Genomic DNA, 11,578 nt, shown 5'->3' on the forward strand with positions numbered 1-11,578 from the left:
GTCAGTTTTGATTTGGAAATTACTACACTAATGGGCGCCTTTTTGTTTTGATCTTTCCTTTTTACTATATATATGTCTGAAATCAGAATGTACTCCAAGCTAAAATAATCACAATTTCTTAATTATGTACAATCCATTGTTAACAGCTTATAAACAAGGGGAAAATGTTACATTCATATAATTTTGGTATAAAATATATATTTTTTTTTTAACAGGTGGATTAATGAGCAGGATTCCCTCTAGCAGCAGAAGAGGACACCCATAGATCAACATTCTATACTGAATATCTGGGTCACCCAGAAGTCATATTGACTACAGGAGTCAACTCTTATAAAACTTGAGGATTCACACAAGCTATTTTCATTTTCTGAATAGAAGCAGCCTTCTATAGCTTGTTACTCATTAAACACACAATGAGTCTCACAGGGGAGAGAACATATCAATGCTCTGAGTGTGATAAAATGTTTAGATGGAAGTCACAGCTGATCATACACCTGCGGATTCACACAGGCGAGAAGCCATTTTCATGTTCTGAATGCAGTAAATGTTTTAATACCAATTCAACATTAATCCTACACCAGAGAAGTCACACAGGAGAAAAAATGTTTAGTTGTTCTGAATGTAACAAGTGTTTTACTTCCAAGTCACTTCTTGTTGAACATCAGAGGATCCACACAGGAGAAAACCCATTTTCATGTTCTGAATGTAGTAAATGTTTTAAACGGAAGTCACACCTTATTAGACACCAGAGGATTCACACTGGAGAAAAACCATATTCATGCACTGAGTGTAAGAAATGTTTTAAAGAGAAATCATACCTTATTAGTCACCAGAGGATTCACACTGGAGAAAAACCATATTCATGCTCTGAGTGTAACAAATGTTTTAAAGAGAAGTCATTACTTGTTAGTCACCAGAGGATTCACACTGGAGAGAAGTCATTTTCATGCTCCGAATGTAGTAAATGTTTTGGGTCCAATTCAAACTTAATCCTACATCAGATGTTTCATACAGGAGAAAAACCATATTCATGCTCTGAATGTAACAAACGTTTTCGTACCAATTCACATTTAATCATGCACCAGAGGATTCACACAGGAGAAAAACCATTTTCATGCTCTGAATGTAACAAATGTTTTAACCAGAAGTCACACCTTGTTAGACACCACATGATTCACACCAAAGAGAAGCCCTTTTCATGTTCTAAATGTAGCAAGTGTTTTAAGACTGATTCACACCTTGTTAGGCATCAGAGAAGCCACACAGGTAAGAACCCATTTATGTGCTCTGAATGTAACAAATGTTTTAAACAAGAGATAACACTTCTTACTCACCAGAGAAGTCACACAAGGAAGTCACTTGTTTCCGAATAGAGCATGTATTTCATAGACAAGTTAACTTGTTTAATCATTATAATATTCACAAAGGAGAGAATCAATTTTCATTAACTGGATGTGGAAAATGTATGTAAAATCAAATATTTTTTATACTGGAACGACTAACATTGAGACTTAGGAATTTTTCCCCTGGGATGGTCTCCCTGTAATCGAGAGCAACTGTATACAAACCATCAATGACAAAGAAGTCCCAAGGTGTCATGTGGTTTATTAAGATACTAATGAAGTTGAATGTTTTTTGTTATGTTCTTATTTTAAACCAGTAGCACATTAAAAATGTCCCTGTCACTTACACACAGTGGAGGTCATTTACAAAGTGCATTCAATTCACTCTTCAAACCGATTAAATAATCATGAGAGGGACTGATAATAGGGGCTACAACCATATCTCTATCTTCCTTTCCTCCCACTCCCTTTCTTGGTCCTCTTCAATCTGGTTTTTATCCCCTCCACTCCAATAAAGCCACCCTTACTAAGGTCACATCTAAGTGTTTTTTCATCCTGCTTATCTTTCTAGACCTCTGCACAACTAGACACCATTGACCACCCTCTCCTCCAGGAAACTCTCCTCTTCATCAGCTTCCGTGAAAACTGCCCTTATATGGTTCAACTTCTACTTCACCAACCACTAATTTTGGGTCTCTATTTCTGTCTCTATTTTCCCTCCTCTGCCACTACCTGTCACCATCCCCCATGGATCTGTTCTCGTCCCCTGCTCTTCTACCCTCTACACTTCTTCCCTCTGTGATGGTATCAGCTCCTTTGGCCTCCATTACCATCTCTATGCTGCTGACACCCACGTAAGGCCCTCCTTCCAAGTATTTTCTTTATGTTATATTACAGGGTATAATTGTGTAAGCTTGCTGCCTGTACGTATACAATTTTATTGCTCACGTACATATAATTTTATTTTGTTGGTTGTCAAACTTGTTCTGGTGCCTTAGAAATAAAGGATTTTTTGAATATTCCATGTACCGATTATTTGTCTGTCAACCTTTTTATTACATTGTTTGGCTTCAATATGGAGGTTTTAAATGAATCCAATTTAATGTATAGGATGAGACGTAATCTCTTCCAGCTCTGAGCTGGTGCAAAACTCAGGTCCTTATGCAGACTGGAAATGATTGTGCACCTTCCACACAGCAAACAACAGCGAGAGTGTGCCGATGGCCATCTTGAACCACAAAATGAAATATCGTCTCTGCAAAACAATGTGCACTGTATGCTTAATCTGTACTGTGTGCGGAACACCCTCACTCCTCCCAGGTCCTCTCCTTGCCATGTACAATCTTCAACAAAGTTGAAAGGAAATAAATAGGTGCACATTGGTTCTCAATATTAAAGGATATTAACTTTTAAAATTTAACTTTTTTTGTTTAGATTAAATCAGCGATATATAAAAGTATATCTTCAATAAAATCACTGTGTGTAATCAAAAGTGACTGGGTGCACCAGGTAACTTGCCTTAATATAATGGGGAGTATAATATATAATAGATTTAGAGTAATATCCACATTTCATATCTCCAAATACATTGGCTGTTAATAATCTCATTAAACGCATATATGATAATGACACCAGTGTTACTCACTATTCTCTTGATCAGCTTTAGTAATACACGGAGATGATTTGCTATCTACCTAGAAAGGCTCCACACTAACTAGGATTTGTTGGAACGAGTCACAGTTTTTTATATTACACATCTGATGTGGATGGTCTCGTGATTATATATAGCAGTAACATTATTATTACTCGCTAGTCTCTCAATTAGCTCCCATTCATCTTAGATCCATATACCTCATCAGGTAAAAGATAGTATCATTTGTTAGATATGTAGTGGTAGTGCCAGTATTGTTTGTTATACTCTCAATCAGCTTCCAGTTATGTAGTGGTAGTGACACCAGTATTATTAATTATACTCTCAAACAGCTTTCAAGTATACAGCGGCGGCTAACTATCTGCCTACAAAAAGCTCCAGAATATCTCTGGTTTTGTTGGAGCAATTTCTTATTTCTTATTTCCCCTTTAGTCAAGTATAATCTAGTGCACCCAGCGATTCGCTGACGCGCGTTTCGCTGTGTGCTTATTTAAGGCAAGCCGAGAGACTGTTCTGACGGTTATTAAATACTGTCAGTGTGGGGCTTAACCTCATGACGTGAGGGTGTCTCCACCTATAAGAAAGAGTGTTAATCAAAGTGATTGGCATAATATACAGCCAATCTCTGATGGTTATAATCCGAACTCCTCCCATTCGGATTTCTATTGGTCCAAATGCATTGCATTGCCGATTATAAGGAAGGGAACTATAAATATACTTAATAATACGGCTTAATAAAATGGGATTTACTATAGTTGCTGCTAGGTCTAGCAGATTTTAATCATATGTGATCAAGTAAACCATAATTAATCAAGATCACTAAAGATCCATATGTTGTTTATGGTGATATGGAATTCAGATATGTACCATAATGAAATTCTGTATCAAATTAAAACAAAAAAGAAAATAAAGTGATAATAATGTATAAATAAAGTGCTTGATGCTAAAAAGTGTTGAAGATAAGGGATTAAAGTATCCAAATTAAACTATAATAAGGGATTGTTATATCCAAAGTGAGGTAAGTTATGATGTGACTAATATTAATAGTGTGTTATTTTGTTATAACATATTCATTAATTTTTGCAATAATTGTTAAAATTTTGGACTATTTTTTATTTTACATTTTTTAAAATTGTTAATTATTCTTTTATTTTTATTTTTTAATATTAATTAATATTTATTTTATGTTTTATATTGTATTTCATTTTTTTTTTTTACATTTTTAGTTTTAATTTATATTATTTAATATATTACTTTTCATTTTTGTGTTCTTTATGTTAGTTTTATGTGATATTAAGTGACAAAAACTATATTATAATAATAATGACATTTTTCTATTTTTAAACAACTGCTTAAATTCAAATTAAGTATACTCTTATATATATCTCCCTATAAGACACTAACAATTGTAGATTATATATAATTGTAACTAAATCATTAAGATTTTATTGAATCTTAATATATATAACCCATTATGTAACTATAGTTCCACCTAGATATATTAATATTGGCAGTTAAAATCAAATAAAAATCCTGTATAATAATCCCTTGCATAATTTATTGTGGCTGTGGTTCCACCGAAATGTATCAATATTAGCAAAGGAAATACAGTGAGGGTCCATATGATAATCCCATTAGATCTAATTATATCACTCCATCAATCAGAGAAAAGCTGTATAATTATTGTTGTCATTTAATCCCTTAGGATAAATTGTCCCCATTAAGAAGATCATTTTCGCTTCATGCTTCAACAACATCTGTTTAATATCGCCACCTCTAGTTCCAAGATTTAATTTTTCCATTCCATAAGCTATTAAGTATTTTGGGTTGTTGTTATGTGCCTTTAAAAAATGTCTGGCTACAGAAGTTTTCATTCTCTTGGCATCTTGTTCGTCATTACAAATGTTGCCTACATGTTCTAGCAGTCGATGTTTAAAAGGTCTGCTAGTCATCCCGATATAGCTTAACTCACAAGGACAGGTGAGACAATATATGACACCTTGTGTGTCACAATTAATAAAGCTTTTAATGGTGTGGCGATTAGCAAATTTGTCCACAAATTGGTGGGTCTTCTTTGTATACTTGCAGACTTTACATTTCCCACAAGGGTAAAATCCAGTAATTTTTTTTTTCAAATTGTCATCTGTTTTGAATTGTCCTTAAAATGACTATGTACAAATAAGTCATGTTGATTCTTCGATCTCCTCCAGCTGGTAAGTATTCTGTTTCCCATTATCTCTTGAAGATCTGGATCTAATTTCAAGGTGTGATTAGGTTTTTGTAGGATAGATTGAATTTCCTGACACTGATTGTTGAAGGTACTAACAAATCTAATGATTGTATTTTCTGATTTATGTTGTCTTTGTGGAAAGATTAAAGAATCTCTTTTAATAGTTCTAGTTTCTCTATATGCTTTTTTGATCAAATTATGGCTATACCCTCTTTTCAGGAGTCTTTCACGTAACTCCTTAGCTCTTTTGTCAATAGTAGCTAAATCACCACAGTTTCTTCTCATACAGAGAGATTCTCATTTAGGGATACAACGAATTATAGAAGGGAGATCAGAGCTAGATGCGTGGAGAATACTGTTTGTTGCTCTTTTCTTAATAAAAATGTCACTAGAAAGTTCTTTCTGATCTGTAACAGAAATCGTAAGGTCTAGAAAGGTTATCTTCTCAGAATTTATATCAAAAGTGAGTTTAAGATTCATTTGATTGACATTCAGATGGTTAATAATTTTATGAGAATCTCCTTATCTCCTTCCCAAATGAGGAATATGTCATCTATGAATCTTAGCCATAAAAAAAACATGCAAGGTGTAGATCTCATTTTCAGTGATGAACACTATCTCTCTTTCCCACCACCCCATGTAGAGATTTGCATAGGTTGGGGCACAAGTCGTCCCCATCGCCGTGCCCCTCACCTGTAAGAAGAACTTGTCATCAAATGTAAAAAAGTTTTTTGTCAGGACAAATTCTAATAGTTTTAGAACAAAACTATTATGTTTATTTCTCACTTTGGTCTCTAAAAATTGTCTGGCAGCTTCTAAACCTTTTTGATGCTCAATACTAGTGTATAGAGCCTCCACATCACATGTACATAACCAAGTATTCTCATGTACCGTGATATGTTGTATTTTACTAAGGACATATAAGGTGTCTTGTACATGTGGAGGCAAGTAGAATATAAATTCTCTCAAATAGGTGTCAACATATATACTAGCTTTCTCCATTAGGTTGTCTAGACCTGAAACTATTGTTCTGCCGGGTGGTCTTCTCTCATTTATAGCTACTTTTGGAAGTACATAAAATGTACCACTGCTTCTCACACTAATGAAGCTGTATTTATAGTTCTCTGGATGCAGTGCGGTGATATTCCTGAGCCTATCGGACACTTTCACAGGTTCCTTTAAAATTCGCTGAGCAAAGCTGTAACTGTCCTGGGGGTAAATGTATCAATCTGCGCATTCTGTAAATCGACGATATTTGGCAACTTTGCAGGGCAGATTTAAAATGGCAATATCAGTACAGGAAAAACTTGCCTTTAAAGACATTGCCATTTTAAATCCCCCCGCAATGTCGCAGAATTTTGCTGATTTGCAGAATGCACAGATTGAAACATTTACCCCTTGGAGTGGATCTGCAAGCATTCAGATTCTCTGGTAATTAGTTCATCTGTCTCTCTTCCACCCAACATCGACTATTTTGCCCTCCTGTGCTCAGTTACTTCTCCTTGGGAACCTCTAATTTTATTACTTACCCCCTTTGTCATCCACCTTCAAAACGTGCTTTGAATTTCTAAAATCCTCCACTTCACTATAGGTCCAGGACCCAACCAACCTCAGTATATCCTTGATAAACACCCTCGTTTTAAGGGTTAAAACGCGTTGGTTCAGTGACGGTATCCAGAGGATCATCCAAGGTGACATATGGGGGTAAATATATCAAGCTGAGAGTTTTACGGCGGGTTTGAAAAACCAATCAGATTCTAGCTATCATTTATTTAGTACATTCTACAAAATGACAGCTAGAATCTGATTGGTAGCTATAGGCAACATCTCCACTTTTCAAACCCGCCGGAAAAATCTCACCTTGATACATTTACCCCATGGTGTGGTTTTGCTACATATATCCTGTATAAAGAACTTGCTATGTGATTATCAAGGATGTTTTTCCGGTACGAGTTTTATCTTTAAGTACAACTCCTCTCAAGGGGATTAGTACTTTTTTATTATTGTTGTTGCAATAAATTTTTAAATGGTATCATACGAGGTTTTCTCCTTGGTTTTACTTTTTCATATATGTGCTGAGAGGAACATTCAGTTTGTCTGATATCCGTGGCAGAAGACCCCTGACACAAGAATTATTATAAGGCGCATGATATATTATGTTCTCGTAAGCACATACCCTAAGGGGATTTTTTTCCTTGAAGAAATATTACGGTTGTGGATTCCCATTAGGACATTTGTGACACTATTCTGTAATACATATATGTATCAGTGGTGGTGGAATATCCCTGTTGTTATTTAAACAAATTACACTATGTTGCATTTATTATTTTGTTTCATGGTACACAAGTAACATTGGAGATTGAATGTACAAAGCAAGAAGGTTTCTTTTCCACCTGAAACCTTTCAGATGAATACCCTATGAGTAGGAAAACAGAGCGCAAATGTTTGTAACCTCTGTTTTTATACATATTGTTTTATGTGAATACCAGTGGGGTTCATTGTTACATACTTAGCTGCACATCTTAGTGGAGTGCCTAGGCAATTTTATAACCCATTTGCATCAACCTTGGTGTATCCACCAGTAGGATCTCACCCTGCTACTTTCTTGATCTTCATACTAATGTATACAAAGCAGGGGAAAGTTATGTTTATTATATGTAGGGGCCCACTCTTATACAGGCAAATATAAAAATATAAAATTATATAACTTTTTTGGTAATGTTAAAATGTTCAATCCCCCAACTGAATATTAATTAGTCTAAAAACTGCAAAATATGATACACCTTCTTGAATATCAATTGTAAAATAAAGAAGAATAGTGAATCATATAAAAATGCCAAAGGGAAGAATTGATTTGATATGATTTATTATTTTTTATGTCTATTGAAGATATAATAATTAGGACTATTTCCCTATATATCATATAATCAATTCCTGAAACTCTTCTACAATATTCACATGTTTCTAAATCATTCAGATTATAACCTATTATAACCTATTGTTATAGGTTATTCGTTCAACCAAAATATGGTCATATTTATTTTAACGTATTCCGCCATTGTCAAATACATAAATGCATGTATGATTCTTTGTTTATTCTGTTCAGCCAGTACAGGATTAATGTATGAAATATATAGAACATGATTGATACTTCTTCAAATCTTGGCCGCACTCGTTGCGAATGTTTAGAGATTAGATACTGACACTGGTCTCCTCTAACCCATAAATTGGCTGCTGTCACAAGTATTTCGGGGAGGTAAACACCTGAGTGACTTTTTAGTAAATTTATGTCCTATATCCTAATTCTCCAGTATTCTTATATATTATTATACTTCACAATAATATTACTTCTTATGTTTCTAAAACATTATTGTTTCCATGAGATGTGTTTCTCATTTGTGTGGAGTCAGTAATCACCTCAAAATAGCGAAATCTGAACAAGAAGGAAGATTGTGGCTCTCTCTGCCTAGACAATAGGAGAATTTTAAATAAAAGGTCCATTTGTTGACATAACAGGATGTCAGAGACTGCTGTGATCTAATTAGAAAGGAAAATGTTACCACCTGCCAAGATCTAATTACAATTCTCCTTTGTTGTAAGTGACCTTAGGAATGTTTATACCTCATTTACATGTCAAGGAGGTTTACACCAGAAGCTGAAGCTGCTCTGATGAAATAATTTATTTTTTTGAGAGACTAATTTAAATTTCACCTGAAGACAAATAGTGTGAGAATAATTATTGGTCATATTGGGAACTATTGAAGAGAGATGGGGAGGAATGACTATAAATAGGCTGTATCAAGCTGGTGTTAGTTAGTTGGTGGCTGGAGATCTGGAAGAATGGAACAGTAACAATGAGCATGAGGAAAAGAGACTGAAGGAGAAATCTATAGAGTAAGGTAACTATATTATGCATTAGAATGTATTGATCCATACACAAGTGATTGCTGATTTTGTGATTTATTACTGTTTGTATTCTTGTCTTAGCAATATTTATATAGCTAGTATTGCAATCTAACAATCATATAATTATAGAAGTACACTACTGTGAATTATTTTTCTATCAGTACTGTGGTGTCATGTGTGCAATTTATCTCTAGCAGTGCTGTGGTATCAAATGTATAATATATATTGGTATATTGACCATTAAACCTACGGGATTATAGAGGATATTTTCAAGAGCATTTTGGTAAACTAATTCAGCACTAAAACTTTCATATTCATTTAAATATCAAAGAGGGAAACAATGATTCATTGAGTGACTGTTCAGTTATTTGTACAAATATGATCTCATTATCACTGTTTGATTCCCCATTTAATCTTTTGTAAATCAGATATACAGGATTTGTTTTATCCATTATATATGTATTGCAACTTATGATTACATTTATCCAGAACATATTACACTATTTGTATTCCTTTTCTATTGGAATATATGTCTTTGTATATGGAGACCACACCAGGAAGGAGCTTTGGAATCTCTCTAAAGGTAATCAGATAAACTTGATTCATGTTGTGCACGTTGGTATGAGGCCGATTCACATTGTGTTTATGAGCATATTTTGGGATGTTGTCAGTTTTGATTTGGAAATTACTGCACTACTAGGCGCCTTTATGTTCTGATCTTTCCTTTTTACTATATATATGTCTGAAATCAGAATGTATTCCAAGATGAGATAATCAAAATTTCTTAGTTATGTACAATCGATTCCCATCAGCTTCCAAAGTAGGTGTACAATTTACATTCATATAACTTTGGTATCAAATATATTTTTTTTTTTTAACAGGTGGATTAATGAGCAGGATTCCCTCTAGCAACAGAAGAGGACACCCATAGAACAACATTCTATACTGAATATCTCAGTATATCTGTAGTCATATCGACTACAGAAGTCAGCTCTTATTAAACTTGAGGATTCACACAAGCTTCTTTAATTATCTGAAAAGGAGCAGAATTCTATAGCTTGTTACTAATTAAACACACAATGAGTCTCACTGGAGAGAGGGCATATCAGTGCTCTGAGTGTGATAAAATGTTTACATGGAAGTCAAAGCTGATCAGATATCAGAGGATTCACACAGGCGAGAAGTCATTTTCATGTTCTGAATGTAGTAAATGTTTTAGTACCAATTCAAAATTAATCCTACACCAGAGGAGTCACACAGGAGAAAAAATGTTTAATTGCTCTGAATGTAACAAGTGTTTTACTCATAAGTCACTTCTTGTTGCACATCAGAGGATCCACACAGGAGAAAACCCATTTCCATTTTCTGAATGTAGTAAATGTTTTAAACGGAAGTCACACCTTATTAGACACCAGAGAATTCACACAGGAGAAACACCATATTCATGCTCTGAGTCTAACAAATGTTTTAAAGAGAAGTCATTACTTGTTAGTCACCAGAGGATTTACACTGCAGAGAAGTTATTTTCATGCTCCGAATGTAGTAAATGTTTTGGGTCCATCTCACACTTAATTCTACACCAGAGATTTCACACAGGAGAAAAACCATATTCATGCTCTGAATGTAACAAATGTTTTAAACAGAAGTCACACCTTGTTAGACACCACATGATTCACACTGGAGAGAAGCCCTTTTCATGTTCTAAATGGAGCAAGTGTTTTAACACTGATTCACACCTTGTTAGTCATCAGAGAAGCCACACAGGAGAGAAACCATTTATGTGCTCTGAATGTAACAAATGTTTTAAACAAGAGATAACACTTCTTACTCACCAGAGAAGTCACACAAGGAAGTCACTTGGCACTGAATAGAGCATAGACAAGTTAACTTGTTAATGATTATAATATTCACACAGGGTAGAATCAATTTTCATTTACTGGATGTGGCAGGTTAATTTACAAAGTACATTCGATTCGCTCTGCAAACGTATTAAATAATCATGAGAGGGACTGGTAATAGGGGCTACAACCATATCACTATCTTCCTTTCCTCCCACTCCCTTTCTTGATCCTCTTTAATCTGGTTTTTATCCCCTCCACTGCAATGAAACCGCTCTCACTAAGGTCACATCTAAGTGTTTTTCATCCTGCTTTCTAGACCTCTGCACAACTAGACACCATTGACCACCCTCTCCTCCAGCAAACTCTCCTCTTCATCAGCTTCTGTGAAACTGCCCTTATATATTTCAACTGCTACTTCACCATCCAATCCTTATGGGTCTCTATTTCTTTCTCTATTTTCCCTCCTCTGCCACTACCTGTCAGCATCTCCCAAGGATCTGTTCTCGTCCCCCTGCTCCTCTCCCTCTACACTTCTTCCCTCTGTGAGGGTATCAGCTCCTTTGGCCTCCATTACCATCTCTATGCTGCTGACACTGACACAAGGCCC

The 11,578-nt window shown here is 35.0% G+C and overlaps 1 protein-coding gene across 1 annotated transcript; it reads left to right on the forward strand.

The window, feature by feature from the left end:
* Nucleotides 1-413: 413 nt before the first annotated feature.
* LOC142150604 (uncharacterized) lies at nucleotides 414-11,001 on the forward strand. The gene is made up of 2 exons (XM_075205805.1): nucleotides 414-1,266; nucleotides 10,172-11,001. Exons 1-2 carry the CDS (start codon nucleotides 414-416, stop codon nucleotides 10,999-11,001), a joined length of 1,683 nt encoding a protein of 560 aa, XP_075061906.1.
* The last annotated feature ends 577 nt before the right edge of the window (nucleotides 11,002-11,578 follow it).

Source organism: Mixophyes fleayi, chromosome 4, assembly GCF_038048845.1.
Source record: "Mixophyes fleayi isolate aMixFle1 chromosome 4, aMixFle1.hap1, whole genome shotgun sequence".
Classification (NCBI taxonomy): Eukaryota; Metazoa; Chordata; class Amphibia; order Anura; family Limnodynastidae; genus Mixophyes; species Mixophyes fleayi.